General features: G+C 31.1%; 2 protein-coding genes across 2 annotated transcripts; both read left to right on the top strand.

Annotated features, from left to right (window-relative positions):
• Positions 1–318: 318 nt before the first annotated feature.
• Positions 319–1,087, top strand: LOC129885108 (cold and drought-regulated protein CORA-like). The gene is made up of 2 exons (XM_055959322.1): positions 319–437; positions 867–1,087. The coding sequence occupies exons 1-2, from the start codon at positions 347–349 to the stop codon at positions 1,085–1,087; spliced, it is 312 nt and encodes a 103-aa protein (XP_055815297.1). The 5' UTR covers positions 319–346.
• Positions 1,088–17,335: 16,248 nt separating this feature from the next.
• On the top strand, positions 17,336–18,673 carry LOC129885098 (uncharacterized). Its single transcript, XM_055959312.1, has one exon. It carries the CDS (start codon positions 17,336–17,338, stop codon positions 18,671–18,673), a length of 1,338 nt encoding a protein of 445 aa, XP_055815287.1.
• The last annotated feature ends 460 nt before the right edge of the window (positions 18,674–19,133 follow it).

Here is a 19,133-nt window from a genome sequence, read left to right as displayed (position 1 = left end):
TATATTTAGAAATTCTTTATTTCTCATTTTATACCTGATATATTAAAGACAACAATTAAATTTAAACCTTTAATGACATTTAAAGATGTTATGCATGACTTTAATTTAAGATTAAAAAACGACTCGTAACTTTTTAAAATTTCATATTCAAATAACAAATTAACACACATAAAATGAAATATCTGGAAGTAGAGTTTAAAGTCAAGAACTCAAGATCAACATTATCAAAAATACGTAAGATTTTATGTCTTGTAGTGGGGATTTTTTGGTATAAATTGAGGCAAAGTTGAAAGCTAATTTCATTGTGCTCTCAAAAGTTTTTCTTTGTTGGATAGTGAAAGAAAATATGAAGGTAAATAATAGCCAAATTATTCTGCTAGCACTTTTATGTGCTTCACTTTTTCTTGCTTCAGCTCTAGCAGTTGATGAGACTAAAGGTAATTAATATAAAGTGTTTAATTGCTATTTTATTTTTCTATATTTGAAGGCTTTTAATGTTAAATTTTTCATTTTACTCGCAATAATATATGTTGTTATAATCATAAAAATGTCATGACACATCTGATCTACAACTAATGATATCCTTTTTATTAGTTGTGTTGAAAAATTCGTCCAAAATCCAGTAAGTTTTCTTTTAATTTCTAGAATTCAAAAATAATTAACAAACTTAAATTTTGAATTTGCCTCTACTTACATACAATTTTAACGTGTGTCGAAAGGATTCAAATATTTCTTAAACATTATGTTCAGTCAAATATTGCTATATGAAATGTAACCGAGAGGGAGTACTAAGTAAATTAATTATTTTTTGCATATTTATTAGTTCCATTCGTAAGAAATACTATATGTCGTATGTATATATGTAGCAACAAATGAAGGCCAACTAAATGCTGCAACACAAGACCACCGCGGTGGAGGCGATCGTCATGGTGGTGGCGGCGGTTATCATGGCGGTGGAGGCCATGGAGGCGGCGGTCATCATGGTGGTGGAGGCCACGGAGGCGGCGGTCATCATGGTGGTGGAGGCCACGGAGGTGGTGGTCATGGAGGCGGGGCCTACAAGCAAAATGAAGTCAACCGCCCTTAAATGAAGAACGTTTTCATAAATTAATCTACTTCGTCCACTTTTTATAATATAGTCCATAATAAAAACTACGTACATTTTTAATTTGGAGTTTCTAGCTTAGGCTTTAGCCTAATGAAGTTGCATGTGTTATGTGTAATAGAGATGATATAGTAAATATGAATAAGTATCAATGTTTAATTTATTTTCTCTGATTTCAAAGTTTGTCAATAATTATTACTGTCTATACTTTTAAATAATTACGTATCTTATCATTAATTAAGAGTTTTCTGCATATATTGAGGAAGATATACTTGGATACATATATTTTTGCCATCAGATACACTAAAAATAAGGATAAAGGCGAGCAAGAAGGAGAAGGATCGAGACGAGCGAGACAATCATGGATTATTCCAAATACATTCGAAATCACACTAAATACATGTATTCGTATGTATTTGGTGTGATTCACATGTATCTGGGATACCATATACATAGGAGAGTGCGAGCGAGGTGGAGGGAGGCGAACGATATTTGTCTATGTATCTCAGATACATACGAATCTATTTGGATAATATATAGTGTATCTAGAACAAATTACACCTAATTTTGACCCCATGTCTCCTGAGATACATGTATCTGGATGTATCTAGAAGCACTAAAATCTGATAAGATTCGTAATATTACAAACTAGAGTGTATCTAAGTATTTAACTCCTAAATTAATGAGATTTTTATAAATTCCCTTAAAATATTATCTGAGCTTATTAAGAGCCCGTTTGGATTGGCTTTAAGTTGGTCAAAATCAACTTAAAGCCCCCTTTTAGCTTTTGGACGTGTTTGCCTAATGCTGACTTTAAGCCATAAAGTTCTTAAAGTCAGTCAAAAATGAAAAGTTAGGATTCCTAACTTTTTTTTTCCAAAGTGCTTAAAGTCATTTTCTTTGACCATGGAAATTACTTTTATATCCCTTATATTTTAACTAAATTCTCAAACTACCTTTTTTTATTCTTTTAATCCTAAAATTCACATCATAAGCACTTTTATCCAAACATTCAACTGCTTATTTATAAAAATAACTTTCAGCACTTCAAAGTTCTAAAAACACTTCATACATAAAAGTTACTTTTTTTAAGCCAATCCAAACGGGCTCTAAGTCAAATCCTTACGTCAATTAATTCATCATTAAAATGGACGAGAAATTTGACAAATGAAGGAAAGAACAAAAATAAAGAAGTCTACAATATGATCTGATCCAAACTTTATGGAAATAGTTCTTAAAGTATAACTCCAAAATAGATAATATCAAATCTCTTTAGGACGACGTTATTTATCTAAATAGGTTTGGTGATATAACATATACCAAGATATTGCTACAGTATAACATATAACATGAAAAGTTAGTTAAAAAAAAGAACTGTTATAGCAATATATAGTGAGATATTGTTATAAAGAACATATAATATAACATGAAATAAAAAATGGGTTCACGAATAATTTGATTGTTATAATAAAATATAATTATAAAGGTCTAGACTATGCATCTCTTAATTCTTTTGAAATCAATCACGAGTATATGTATGTCAATAAAAGGATTTGGTATAATCTTCCTTGTCCTTTTAACTTCCAAAAATCACATGTCGCCTCATATATGTCTTTCACACTTTTTTGTTGCACATTAATATTTTTAAGATTGTTTGTTTGCTTATCTATCTGTTCTCTCGTAGCTACAACCTATCCAAATTCTTGTCAATGATTTTGATTTTTAGGATGACATTCTTGTTTTTAGTATATCAGAATGACTCGAATTAATAACTGTTGAATGAAGAAGAAACAAATTAAGTTTATGAAAAACTAAACTAAAATATAGAACGTATTTAAACTAACACTCTTTTGAAACTACATTTATGTTAAGATACTTTCATTTACATTCTTTTTTTTGGGTAAATAGAGGATATTATATTAATTAATAATATGCATCAGTACAAGGTATCATGGCAGCATTAGTGCTTGTAGAGTTGGGAGGAGCAATTACAAAAGAGCTAGTAGTAGAGTTAGTAGTGGTATTAGTACTATATCTATCATTAGTGTTAGGGGGAGGCTTATTATGCCTTACAAAAGTAGTTCCTGCTTTGTCCATATCTAATGCATGGGTTACAAACAAAGGTGAAACTGTCCATTTCTTTTTGGGAGGTGTGCGGATATATCAATAAGGAGGTGTGAGAAATTGATTGTAGCAGGAGTTCGGCGATCGAGAACATGATACACATTCAGTTTAAGAAACAATTCAGAGGCATTAAGATAATTTTGAAATTTCAAATGACGGGTGTTATTTGCTATGTATCGCTGCAGCGACATTGTTGGAGAAGACGAAGATAGAAGGAGCTAAAATGGATATTTTGTAAATGAACAATTTTAGACATGGAATTATTGTAAAGGATTTATGTTGTTTATATACACCAGATTAAATTTCAAATTCAATAAATCATGTATTACAAAATCTTATTAGTTGATAATGATTGTATTAAAAAGGAAATAAATTCAAATACTTACTTTAACATTTTGAGATGTTCAAATTAGGATATTATGTAATTGAGAAGGAATTTTAGAGGATAGAGACATATTTTTTAAAATTTGAAAGTTTATTAGGATTATTGTTTCTCACTTTGTTCACATCTATTTGTCTATATAGTATGTATTTTGTAATCTTTTTAAGAAAAACATTTAATATCTATATAGTATGTATTTTGTAATCTTTTTATGAAAAACATTTAATGTCTATATAGTATGTATTTGTAATCTTTTTAAGAAAAACATTAATTGAATAATGATTTTATTAAATTTCTAGATTATAATTTAAATTTTATACTTTGAATATTAATATTCCAGTAAGTTTGAAAATAATTAATTATTTAATAATAAAATGTTTTAGTTAAACTGACTTGTAAGTATTTTTAGCTTAATTACGCGGTTGGTAAACACCAAAGCGTTTATAAGCCAAAGTTCTTATAAGTTCAAACTAGCCAAAAGTCATCTCCAACTTATTATTTACAGCTTATAAGCACTTTCGATTGGATTAAGTAATCAAAGTTTTAATATTTATTTATATACGTAAAAATAATAGATAATAATATCTTTTTAAATATATATCAATGTAGATAATACAAAAATATTAATAAAAATTGACAACCGAAATTGTTTAACTATATAGACACTAGAGAATAAGAGAAACGGAAATATAAATACATACGTACATATATACATAGATATGTACATGTGAAAAAAATTGGAATGATGTAGCGGAAACTTCATAAATTAGGCATTTTTCAAACTGAGGCTATCCCGCCGTAGTGGTCTTACTCTTCCACGATGGCACCATTATAGAAGGATCTGAGCCGCTATAGCGGGATCGTAGGGGGCAGAAACTCCAAAACGTATTTTTTTTATTTTCCTTCTCACCTTCAGTGGTAAAATAGACGGGGGTCACCCTAAAAACTCTCAAAAGCTGCTCTAGGATTGGAAAGAAGGGAGAGAAGAGATCTTAGTGCAAGAAGGGCTACAACCCACATATTTCAGGCCTACCTTCGTCATTTTCCTCCTGAAAGTCAGAAATTGTGTTGGAATCCTTCAGCAGCTGCTTAGTGCTCAAGTAGGCTAGGTTTCTTAACGGAGTAGTTATAGACCTATTTTCATTACATAATATATTGTAGATTGACGAGAGATTTCATATCTAGGCCTTCGAGCACAAAGTCTAGCTAGCTAAAATTGTTGTTATTGTTGTTTAGGGCAAGAGTGTATTATGTGGGTATGACTTTTCTGTGACTAAAAGTACGTGACTAGTTCTTGATTGATAACCTGAATAAGTTTTGCTGAGATGGTCTGTAATTCTTGAGAACAAGAGCGTGTCTAGAAAGGGGTCCACTACTGGTCTATGGCTATGTGTAAACATAGGAAAATGTATTACACACATGATATGTATATACGTGTGTGTTTATGTGACCGCCCATATGAATTACTTGTGTAATGCATACTCAAGGAATATTGTTGAATTTGTATAACTTCATGTTGATAATCTCACGTAATGAACCTGCCTGATTTACTTGTTATATCATATGTGGTTGTTGCATTGTGAGGGGTGATTGTGATGTGTGATTTTCTGTGGATCGGGTGACACACTGACATATTTGGACGAATACCACATTAGTACAATTGAAACAGATGCCACACGGGAAAATAATTAGTTGGGTATCACGTCGGTACTCTAATTATATTTGAAATCGGGTACCATATCAGTACACTAATAATTTGGGTGTGAATTTCATGAGAGAATCCTTAATTATCACTGAAATATTGTGATTGATTGTGCCCATGTATGTATAATGAAATGAAGGTAGGGACTGAAAGTCTGAGTAGTCTATATTCATGATGAGGTAATGTAATGTTTGCTTATTACATGATGTGTCTTGCTATGATTTACTAAATAGTCATGGGCTAGAGTGTTAGCGTGAGAGCGTAAAAAAATGGTAGACTGGTTAAACAAAGTTAGTGGTTATCTGGATTCGGGAACTTTTCTATGTGATAGAAGGGATAACCCATGATCTGATAAAAGTGTTAGGTTTGGAAAGCGATAGTAGGTTGAGGGAGTGAAATGATAAATGGTAGAGTTCGTAGCGGAATAGGGCAGGCAGGAATCAAGTGTACTGATGGTGTCTAGTGTAGTTAGGGTGGCATATTTTCTTATGTCATGTCTTTTTCTGATTAATTATATTATATTATGTGGTGGGTGTCAGGTTGACTAATAATTCCTTATAAGGTCCTAAGTATTTTGAAGGTTGAAATGTGTTATAATAAGGTAAAATAGAGGGAAAATGACTTCAAAGGATTTTTCGGACTCGTATTTCGCAAGATAAATTTTTTCAAAATTTCCTCAAAACCGAAGGTTCCGCGACACCGATGCGTCGCGCTTCTGTTCCCGTACAGTGCAAATTTGTCCGAACTCAAGTAAAGCTCAAATTTGGAAAAAATTGAACTTCGCAAAAAAATGATCGATGGGGGAACGCCTCCGCGTCGCGGACTTGTTCCCAGGCAGTTCAAATTTTTGCGAAAATTTTCAGTTTTTATTGAGGGTATCTTGGACAATTCCCTAAACATATATAGTTGAACTATGACGTATTTTGGGATTATTTTCTACTCTTTTGGCTACCCAAAATCCTAGATTTCATTCTCTCTCCTTCCCAAATCATCCCCTACAAATTCCTCTAAGCTAAAGGGTATCAAGGCTCCTCATTGAAGACCAAGCATCAAGATTTCTTCAAGCTTTTAAAGGCTTCTTTAATCTCTCTTCATGCTTTACTCTAAGGTATATGGGTGTTCATCCATGAGTTCTTCCCTCAAGTAGTACAAAACACGTTCAATGAAATCTCCTGATTTCATGTAAGATTTCCTTATGGGTCATTCTAATTTCTACTTAATTGAATCATGATTAAACTAATGATTATTGGTCTACTTTGGTACAAATTGACTTCAAATGCATGGATTGATAGTTTGCAAGCATTTTCTCTGCTTAGCTCCTTAGAGGTTCTTGAAATTCATGGTGGGTTGTTTAAAGTAGTGTTTATACATAATTTCATTTACGTTGAAAGTTGAATTGACTTGAATCCACCTAGTTTTACTTTATTTTCACTAAAGCATGACTTGAAGGCTATGGACTCCAATTAAATTTTTATGAAAGCTAATGGCTATGATTATGTGTGTTTCAATGAAAGAATGAGTGTTGGTGAATTTTTTTTCCACCTAAGCTAATGGATTATTTATGCAATAAGGAAAATTCTTGCATATTTGAATCACCAAAGGTTTTAAGGAGTTATTCTACCGAATGATAATTTGAAGTCTCTCAAACTATATGTATGTTCATGTTACTATGATGTACTATTTCGAAAATTTTGACTTAGCACTGAATGGGGCTTGAGGTGGGGTAGAGTAAGGAAATCCTAGTAGCAACCTCCTATTTCATTAACTATGTGCCACCATATGAGCCCTTGTAGGCTAGGCTAGTGGATCCACAAATGACCACCATTGTTAAAGAAGTGAGTATTGACAGAGTTCTACCCTGACAAGTAGTCTTTCCTTTTCCAATGTGGGGGTTACGTTGGATTCCATGTTATAGCCCACATGGTCTTATTGGTTGTTATAGGCATCTTCCCACATATGTATGATTTAAATGCTATCTACTTGATTACTCATGCATGCACTCATTTATGTACTTCACCTTATAAATGTCCTAAATGTTTTACATTGTATTGCATACCTACATACTTAATACATTCAAAGTACTAATACGTACTGTTTTGCCTATATGATATCACTATGTAGGGACCGGTGCTCCTTCTTGTTCTCCTCTACGTGGCTAGTTGGGATTTCTTTAAGACTACTTTTGGTGAGTTCCCATGTTTCGAGAACAATACCCATTTTCTATCTAGCTTATGCTATGTTGAGACCTTTAGATATCTGTTATGGCACTTCATTGTCACTTTATTTGAGGGTGAGCTAGGGACATGTATTAGCCCCCGTTAAGTCTAAGATTCGAGGTATTGTTGGACATATGTATGATGATTCTTGACTAGTATGATGCTTGTTTGTGATGTTCTTTCCATAGTCCCTCTTTCTCCTTGTTTCCGTTGTTATTGATTTTTATTACCTATGAAAGGCTAAATGTATGCTAAGAGGCTTGTTTTAGGTATCTTTGGATTCCTCATTCGCTATGTCACGTCTAAGCCCTAGCTTGGATCGTGACATACCTACTAGTACGTGTTGTATGTACTGATACTACTCTTGCTTTGCTACTTGACACAGTCTAATTCTAGGATCAGTGATGTTTCGTAGGTGAAGATAACGATGATCTCCAATAGTTTTTACTCCTTCTTCCTCATGATAAGAGTTGTTTCTTATTTTACCATATACTATACTCTCTTAGTAGCTCTTGTACTTGTTTAAACTAGCTCCTTGGGGTGTTAGTGTGTTTTTATCGTAGTTTAACTCTGGAAGTTTTAAATCAACTTATGATAATTTTATCATCATTTAGGGTGTTATCTTAGGACTCATTTACTTTCCTTATATTATAACTAGTTGGGAGTTGAGGGTTCATAGAGTAGGTTTTCGCACAACCGGATAGATTGGATCGTGACAAATTGGTAGTAGAGCACAAGTTACCGATCTCTCAGTATAAGAACAGATGTGGAATAGACCCTTACAGATTGTTGTGTTGACGTCCACATCTAATCTTCAGGGAGCTATGAAGTATTCTAGAAAATTGTTTCCCTTCTTTCTTTCCTTTTGTGTGGTCTATCACTTGTGGTATGGGGTAAATTCAATTAGTACCTCTGAATTTCAAGTGGTATCTCAACAAAGCAAACTGAATGTTGCAGTCGCGAGTGAAGGGATGCAAGCAGGAAAAATTGAAATTGAAGAGATTCCAATTGGTATCTAGCCTTAAAGGTTGTGTAGATACATGCCTGATCAGCTAATGCATATCCATAAAGCGAATTAAGTTAATAATTATAATTTGCTTGGGTGATGTGGTTGAAATTGTGATTGTGTACCTAATATTACCTGAGTAACTGCCATTGAGTAAGTGTGCTAAACTGAATGACTGAAATGATGTGAGGTGAGATTGGTTGTATTTTTGTGATATTATGGACAAAGAAAAATCATAACTTGACTAGGTGTAATGAATTAATAGTAAATGACTAGGTGAATTATTGCGCATGTTTTGGTACTGTCCAATCCTAATATTTTATGATCATAATGGAAGGTCTGTATTATACATGTTTGGGAACGATCTTGGAATTATTTTTATAAACTGGCATGGGCTTATCATTGGTAAAGATGATAAAGAAAGAGAATGATTGTGACTATGAGAAAACTCTGGATTCAGAACAAGTGAGATTGATTATTGGTCTTGTGGGACATGTTTCATGTGTTTATTGAGTCAAAACTTGAGACTTGAATTGCATATTCAATACCATATAATGATGTTTAGAGACCCTTGAAGGTTTGAGTTATTAAATATTAAAAGATCATATGATAAATAAACTTTGGGTGTGTGCTTGATTGTTTCTTTGCTAATGTATTATTGAGTTCTTGTTTATGCCTTTTTGAATTTGAATTTTTGAAACCATGTAAATCACCGTAACACGATTTTAGGTATGAAGATCGAAAATATGAAAGGGGAATGAAAATATTTCATGAAAATTGATAAAAAGTTTAAACTCTTTCTATTTTCTGCCACCATAGTTGGATGAACCGGCTATAGCGAAAATTGTTCCGCCATAGGGGGACAGGGCTAGACAGAATCTTAGCTCTGTCTCCCTGTTCCACCTAGTCGTTTTTGAGACGTTTAAACCACTATTCTTACGTCAGTCGATGTATAACAATAGAAATGATTGTCTATTACATGTCCAAATGAAGCCAACCCAAAAACAAGTCTAGTAAATTTCCAAATGGGGGGGGTGGGGGTGTCCTAGTCGGACGGGAAAGAATGAGCTTATTAAATACTTTCATTTATGAATAAGAAATCATACTCTCTTCGAAAAGTAAGACTTAATAATAGAGCCAGTGCAAAATAATTAGGACTTAAGTTATAATAGAAAGATAAAATGTTAAACCTATTAGTAGAATTAAGTTTTAAAATCTAGTTAGATAAAAAATAAAAAATCAAGCTATTAGATTGATAATATAAAAAAATTCTTACCTATAATGACTTTTAACTTGTGATGATAGGTAATTATAATTTTTATCTATTTAAAATTGATCATATCAAGAGTGTGTCAATATTTATACAAAATCAGTGCATCAAATTTAATCTTGAAAGTTATTTATTGAATGATTATTTGCCTTATGTGTAGTCTGACATTTGCACTAATTGGGGTTGAGTACTTGAGTAAGAATTCATTCTTAGATTAAAAAGTAGTCATTTTTCCCTTTTTAGATTGATAATAATTAAGTATTACTAGCTATTATAATAACAACATATTATAAATTAAGACACATAAAATAAAACATCCGAAAATAGTACATATCTAGAGTCAAGATCATCATCACCAAGAACATAAGATTTTATGTCTTGTAGTGGGATTTTTTGGGTATAAATTAAGGCTAAGTTGAAAGTCATTCCATTGTACTCTCAAAAATCTCTTTTTTGGAAAAATATGAAGTTTAATAATAACCTAATTATTCTGCTTGCACTTTTATGTGCTTCACTTCTTCTAGTTTCAGCTCTAGCTGTTGATGAGACTAAGGGTAATATAAATTGTTCAATTGCTATTTTAATTTTCTTAAACATATGGATTTATTGTCTTACATAATTAATTTATATAGTTCATGCATGCAATGACAAGAAATATAATATACTTCGTTGATTTACTTGATACTTTTCACTTTTATTCTGTCCTAAAAGGAATATTGTTATTTTTTTATATTTGAAGATTTTTAACGTTAAAATTTTCCTTTTACTCATAGTAATAAGTTGTTATTATCATAAAAATGTCATGACACATTTGATCTGCAACTAAGGATATCCTTTTTTATAAGTTGTGTTGAAATAAGCTACCTTTTAATTTCTAGAATTCAAAAATAATCAATAAATTCAAAAGTTTGAATCCGTCTTAACCTACAAATTTGATGTGTGTCAAAAGGTTTAGTAATTTTCTCAAACATCATATCCAATCAAATATTGTTATATTAAATTAATGTGGTATGTAGCAACACAAGCCGGCGGAGGCGGCGATCGTGAGGGTGGAGGTAGCGGAGGCGGCGATCGCGGGGGTGGAGGTAGCAGAGGCGGTGATCGCGGGGCTGGAGGTCGCAGAAGCGGCGATCGCGAAGGTGGAGGTAGCGTAGGCGGCGATCGCGGGGCTGGAGGTCGCGGAGGCGGTGATCACGAGGGTGGAGGTCACGAAGGCGACAATCATGGAGTGAGAGTCAACCGTCCTTAAATGAAGAACGTCATCGTAAATTAAAGAATTTCAAATTAAACTACATACTCCATCCACTTTTTGTAATTTAGTCAATAATAAAAGCTATGTACGTTTTTAATTTGGAGTTCTAGCTTAGCCTAATGAAGTTGCATGTGTTATGTGTACTGAAAATGATATATCAAATATGAAATAAATATCAGTTTTTTTTTTTGATTTTAAAGTTCATCGATAATTATTTTTCATGTTATATTATAAAGAAGAAGATATATATGAAACAAGATCGATCAGGACGATGTTGATAATCTTTAAAGGATTTTAGTCGAATATATTAATTGTACTAAAAATCTTTACATCATAAGTATAGTTACCGATTTTATAATCGTAATTAAGTGATTTGATAATGTACAAAAATAAATAAATGAATTATAGGTTAGTGAATAAAAGATAAGCTCAACTTTTTTTTTTTTTTAATTATAAAGAAACAATATTATGGTCAAACAAATAGGATGACATTTTAAAAAAGGTTGGTAGCATCTGAAGAATTAAAATATTAGTTAAGCTTATTAAGTCAAATTCTTACGTCAATTAATTCATCATTAAATGGACGAGAATTTTGACAAATGAAGGAAATTTTTTTAGCAAAGTATATAATATGGTCGAACCTCCCTTGACGATGCATATAAATGAGATATTATTATAAGAAACATATAATATATATCATAATATAAAAATTAGTTCAAAAAATAACTTTGACTATTATAATAAAATGACAATATTGTTTGTTTGAGTTTTTTTTGACTGATATATATAGTGCAACATTTTTATAAAAATCTTTTAATATAACATAACATAAAAAAATTGATTCAAAAAATAACTTGGCTGTTATAGTAAAATAACGACGTGTTTGTATGAATATTTTTTAACTCGTTCATATAGTAAAAGTATTATTTAGTAATATTTTCAATTAGGCACGAGTAAAATAAAAATAAGGAAAGAAACAAAGCATCATAGTGTCTATATTTATTATACAAATATAATGAAAGTGTCTTTTAGATATAATTCTTTGTTTTTTTTCGTTAAACTTTTCTGATATAATCTTTACCTTCTCTTTGTTATTTATTTCTGTTCCTTCAAGAAAAAATTGAATCTGAAGCAAGTAATTCAGAAATCAAGAAAAAACATGAAAATTTAGTAGTATTGGGGGTGAAAATTCAAAAATGATATACCAATAATTAAGTTCCAAGATCTTGCAAATTTATCAGGTTTTGAGTGGATGTGCCAATTGAACTCTATACTTTGATAAAGATGTATACTAATAATCATAGTTAATTTACATCTTTACATCAAGATTAATAAATACATAACATATGTTAAAATATCCATCCCTATCACAATCATATTACTAATAAAAGAGAGAACTTCCTAAATTACTCAAAAGAACTCAATATCAAAATGTTTCTTCATTTGATCATAGATATTCTCTCTCATAAAAAACTCCATATCATCATCTTCCATAACTGCATGCTCAAAATTATTCTTATCAGTGGTTTCACTCACGTTACCAAACTCAACATTATTCTCATTAATATTTTCTCCCACATTATCAAACTCAATATTATTTTCATTAATCGTTTCTCCCACATTATTATCAAACTCAACATTATTCTCATTAGCCCCTTTTTCTCTAATTCCAGACTCAACATTGTTCTCATTAGGATTTTCTGCCATATTACCGAATTCAAAATCATCATTTTCCTCGAGATTATAAGCAATCTCATTCATGTCAACTTTGTTCCCTTTTCCTAAAATCTTATTTAAACTCTTTGCCATCATTTTTCTCCTCTTCTTCCTCAAATTACATCCCATACTTGTATCCCCTTTATCCACTTCCCCACTATTAGTTTCCACAAAATTCGCTTCAACCCCTACAGATCTCTCCTTTTCCCCATTTTCATCCTCTTCTTCGTCATCAGAAATTACAATGATATCGTTCAGTACAATATTTTTCTCGTTAGTCTTTTCTCCAACAATTTCAGACTCAACATTATGTTGATTAATCTTCGTCCCAACAAAAGGGGACCACAAAGATTGGCCCAAAGCAGAGAACCCAAAGCAATGGTACTGACCGTTCTCCACCACCTCAGGTGGAGGAGGTGGGCCAACAATCGACACCCCATGAAATACTCTTCTACATTTTGCATTTTGACACCTCAAACAACAATCCTCATAATCCTTAACAAACTCATACACACAGTAACAATATGGACATACAGTCCAAAAAGTATTCTTATTTTTTTCTTTATTTTTCAACTCGTTATCGAAATGAATCTTATGGGTCGGGCTCGAAAGAACAGACCAAGCTTTGAGTACATACCCAAAAGCCTCAGAAGCAAATGGATACATATTCTGATTCAAGTTTAAAAGATTCGACATGTGCATGAAATTGGTCCTGATGAGTTGTTGGTTTTGAGTGTAGAGAGGAAGGTTAAGGATAGAATAGTAATTTGGATCTTCGTTAATAGTAGTAGAGAGAAGTAATACACTGGCTATAGTGAGAATTTGTGAAGGGGTTGTTTGATTTGGGTCGACTTCAATGGCTTTAAGGGCATAATTACGACAATCTTCGAAGTTTCGTTGTTGAAGAAACAACTCAGAGGCATTGAGATAATTTTGGAATTTCAAATGATTGGTATTGTTTCTTACGGATCGTTGCAGCTCCATTGATGGAAGGAGCTAAAATGGAGTTTTTATAAATGGATAATTTTGGACATGAAATTTTTGTAAAGGGTATATGTTGTATATATATATACAAGATTAAATATTAAAGTCAAAAATTATTTATTATAGAATCAGATTAGTAGATAATGATTGTATTAAAAAGGAAATAAATTGAAATACTTACTTTAACATTTTGAGATGTTCAAATTAGGATATTATGTAATTGGGATGGAATTATAGAGGGTAGAGACATATTTTTTGGAATTTGAAAGTTTATTAGGATTATTGTTGCTTACTTTGTTCACATACATCTATTCGTCTGTAGTATGTATTTTGTAATCCTTTTTTAAGAAAAAACATTTAATGTCTATATAGTATGTATTTTGTAATCTTTTTAAGAATAATATTTAATGTCTATATAGTATATATTTTGTAATCTTTAAAGAAAAATATTAATTAAATAATGATTTTTGAAATTTGAGAGTTTATTAGGATTATTACTGCTCACTCCGTTCGCATCTATTTGTCTATATATTATATATTTTGCAATCTTTTTAAGAAAAACATTTAATGTGTATATAATATGTATTTTGTAATCTTTTTAAGAAAAACATTAATGAAATAATGATTTTATTAAATTTCTTGTTATACGTTAAAATTTTAAATTTTGAATATTAGTATTCCAGTAAGTTTGAATATGATTATTTAACAATAAGACATATTAGTTAAACTGGCTTATAAGCACTCTTAGCTTTATTTACGTGCTGGTTATTGGTAAACACCAAAGTGTTTATAAGCCAAACGTTTTATAAGTTCAAATTAGGCAAACACTATCTTCAACTTATCGTTTTTCAGTTTATAAGCACTTTCGATTTGATTACGTATTTTATTATTTTATTCATAATAATTTTCCACTTCTCAAAATATTTTTTCCAAAAGAAATTTTCGAACTTCCTTTTAACTATGTATCACTTGTTCCTAAATTTTTTTCACAAATATTTTTAAATTTATAATTCTTTTGCAAAAAAATTAAGCATACTTTAGTTATTTTAAGGGTGAAAATCGTTTACACCCCTAACTTTGGTTAAAATCAAATCCCTCCCCCAACTAGAAACAATAGATCTCTCTCCCCCCCCCCCCCTCCCCTTACCCTCCTCCCTTTATTCTAATTGACTTATTTAAATTGTTATATTATTCTTTGCATTATCAACCTGTCTTCTGCTTTTACATTTTAAAAATCATGAATTTTTATTTTTTTTAATCTATGTAACAATTCTTTTTATAAAAAGATATATTTCTGTTGAAAAATACAAGTTATTGACATTTTATAATGAAATAAGTTCATAGAGTAAACAGTTAATATTTTAATAAATAATCAAAACTTTAATATCTATTTATACCGGTAAATATAATAGGTAATAATAACTTTTTAAATGTATTTCAATGAAAGTAACAAAAAAATATTAATAAAAATAGAGCAATGTTTTATAACAAAATTTTAAAATGTTATCTATATTGTACGTTTAAATATATTTTATTATTGATAATCAAAATCATTTATCTATATAGACACTAAAGAATAAGAGAGAACGGAAACATATAGTTATACATGTATATACATATTTAATGTATATAATATTAAAACAATAGTCATAAAGAATACATTAGATTTTATGGCAAATTGTTAAAAAAATATAGTGCGCTATATGTAGTTTTTGTCAACTTTGTTTTGACACATTAAATATTTGATTACTTTTTTATTTTCATCCATCATTTATATTTCGGACTCATTCTGATAATCCCCAACTCAAAAGGATAACAAAATAAGTTAACAGGCAATATATAATACATATGGGAGAATATGAAACTATGGGGTGACTAAATACTACTACTAATAAGAAAAGCACCTACCTCTCCCATATAGATAAAGTGCGATAATTATATTCGGCTACCAACTAATTTTTTTATGAGTAAATTATATTTGATGGCCATTTGGTCAAAGTAATTATAAAAAAAATGGTCATTTTTTGTATAGGTATGTATAATAAGTGTATATTTCATGTATAGTTAAATTATATTCAGTTTTGAGTGTATCATAATATATATATTTAGTGTATAGCTCATGTATAAGTAATTTATATTGTATAATCACTGTATAATTTTTATGATTTTAGCTATTTTTTATGTAAATAAAATATGATTATATTTGTTATAAACTAATTAGTTTGTTGCATATTTGAAATTGTCCCTTTTTTTAATCCTAGACCTCCATTATTTGGCTACCTACTAACTTTCTACTCTAATTCTCGACTTCCATGATTCGACTATGTACTAACTTTCTACTCTAATTTTCAAATTTTATATCTTTCTGACTAGGATCATGTCCTCAATAAACTAACATCATATCATATTCTATCTAATCACCTCCTCTCAATTTTTCTGACTTGACTCGCTCGTGCTACAGTCAATCTTGCAAATTTCCTTACTATCTGATAATTAGTTAATTAGTAAAAGATAAATAATATAGGTAACATAAAAAAAATGCCTTAGCTGCATACATCAGTGTTCTTCCACTTGACACCTATTGTAAATGAGAAACGATACTAAGAGTGTTTATGATTTAGATAAAAATCAATTCAAATCAAAAAATCAAACCCTATTAATTAAATAAATTAATTTTATTGGGGTATGATTTGGTTTTAGTTTTAAAAATCGATAGTGTTTGATTTGGGTTTGATTTTATTTGAAAAAACTGAAGAAATAATCGATTCGAACTGACAAATTATGTACATATATTTATAATTATACATACATAATATATTATGTTTACAAACAGTTTTAAAGATCCTTTATATGTTTTCATCAAATTTAATTTTTAATCTATTTATGAAAGTAAAAAATACTCAAGACGAGAACATTTATCTTATTAATTTCATGTATATGAATGTCTATGGCAATTTTTGGTGGTATTAGAAATATCATTGTCTCTTCCTTCTAGGCCAAAAATGGTGAATTTTGAAGCTTTATTCATAATAAATTTAGTGATTGAAAATTCTATAATATTAGTCGTTCTAATTATTTTTCGTTTTGAATGGATTGTTGTCACTTTTTCTCAGTTTTGAATGTAACATTACTTTTATTTTTATGTACGATTAATAAACGAATGACCGACTCAAACCAAATCAAAATCAGTAACAAGCAAACGAATAAATGTATATCATACTATACATAATTGGTTTGATTTGATTTGATTTGATTTTGAGATTTAAAAATCAATTACATTAATTTAATTTTAATTTTGATTAATAATCGATTCAAATCTACTCGTGAACACTCCTTAACGACACGTCTTTTGCCGTGACCTTGGCGATCACACGAATATATGGATAGAGAATAAATTCCATATTTAATCTTGTATATACCCAAAATAAACCCTTTTAAAAAAAATTATGTCCAAAATCGTCCATGAAAAAATAGTAAAAATTTCCAATTTTGTCTACTTCCCACCTTTTCAAAAACTCCTTCCATCTTCGTCTCCTTCTCTTCTGCAACAACTTTCTGCTCCAAAAAAAATTCCAAAAATGGATCAACGGCAATACAAAGCAAACGGCACCCATTATTCGAAATTCCAAACTTATCTCACTGCCTCTGAATACTTTCTTCAACAACGCAACTTGGAAGATTGTCGTAATTACGCTTTAAAAGCCATTGAAATCGACCCAAATCAAACTTCCCCTTCACAAATACTCGCTATTGCGAATGTATTACTTCTCTCTACCACCATTAACGAAGACCCAAATTACTATTCTATCCTTAACCTTCCTCTCTACACTCAAAACCAACAACTCATCAAGACCCATTTCACGAACGTTACGAATCTATTAAACCCTAACAAGAATCGGTACCCATTTGCTTCTGAAGCTTTTGGGGTTGTACTCAGAGCTTGGTCTGTTCTTTCGAACCCGACCCAGAAGACCCTTTTCGATAACGGGTTGAAAAATAAGGAAAAAGGGAGGAATACTTTTTGGACTGTGTGTCCGTACTGTTACTATGTGTATGAGTTTTTGAAGGATTATGAAGATTGTTGTTTGAGGTGTCAGAATGAGAAATGTAGAAGAGTGTTTCATGGGGTATCGATTGTGGGCCCACCTCCGCCGCCTGAGGTGGCGGAGAAGGGTGAGTATCATTGCTTTGGGTTCTCTGTTTTGGGTGAGTATTTGTGGTCCCCTTTTGTGGCGACGAAGACTAATGAGAATAATGTTGAGTCTGAAATTGTGAGAGAAAAGACTAACGAGAAGAAAGCTGTGGATGAGTTCATTGAAATTTCTGATGATGATGAAGAAAAGGATGAAAATGGGGGAAAGGAGAAATCTTTAGGGGTCGAAGAGATAATTGTGGAAACTAATGGTGGAGAAGTGGATAAAGGGTGTACAAGTATAGGAGGTAATTTGAAGAAAAAGAGGATAAAAGTGGTGGCAAAAAGTTCAAATAAGGTGCTAGGAAAAGGGGACAAAGTGAACATGAATGAGATTGTTTATAATGTTGAGGGAAATGATGATTTTGAGTTTGGTAATGTGGGAGAAAAGACTAATGAGAATACTGTTGAGTTTGGTAACGTACGAGAAAAGACTAATGAGAATACTATTGAGTTTGGTAACGTGGAAGAAAAGACTAATGAGAATATTGACGAGTTTGGTAACGTGGAAGAAAAGACTAATGAGAATACTGTTGAGTTTCGTAACATGGAAAAAAAGACCGATGAGAATACTGTTGAGTTTGGTAACCCCGGAGAAAAGACTAATGAAAATAATGTTGAGTTTGGAATTGTGGGAGATAATAATGTTGATTTTTTTATGGGAGAGGATGATATATATGTGAGGATGCAAGAAGGTTTTGATATTGGGACATTGTTCTTTTGAGTAATTTAGGAAGTTCTCTCCTTTGGTAATATGTTAGTTACTTTTAATGGGTGGTATACTTTAGTGTTAGGGTTCTTGAACAGTTGGATACTGTTTGAAAAGTCAAAACAGATGAAATATAGTTTAGTATTTCTTCTAGTGAATAATATTAGGCCTCTTTTTTTTTATCAAGATGCAAATATGACATGAAACTTTGTTTCATTATGGACGACTAACATGAGCGGCTTTTTATTTCCCTTTTTGAGTTTTTTTCCCTACAGTAGTCTTATCATCAAGTCTATCTGACAGCTTAATTATCATCACTTCAACGGGTATTGAACACTTGTTGGTTCATTGCTGCTGCATTTGCTTCTTTCAATTGTCAAAAATGCATAGCATTTTGTATTAGATGTTGAAGTTTTTGTTTGAAATTAGTTGAGTTGTGAAAACACCATGTGATTTCTTTTCACCCATTCAAGTA

This window comes from Solanum dulcamara, chromosome 1, assembly GCF_947179165.1.
Source record: "Solanum dulcamara chromosome 1, daSolDulc1.2, whole genome shotgun sequence".
Lineage (NCBI taxonomy): Eukaryota > Viridiplantae > Streptophyta > Magnoliopsida > Solanales > Solanaceae > Solanum > Solanum dulcamara.
This window is presented reverse-complemented; position numbering and strand designations above follow the sequence as displayed.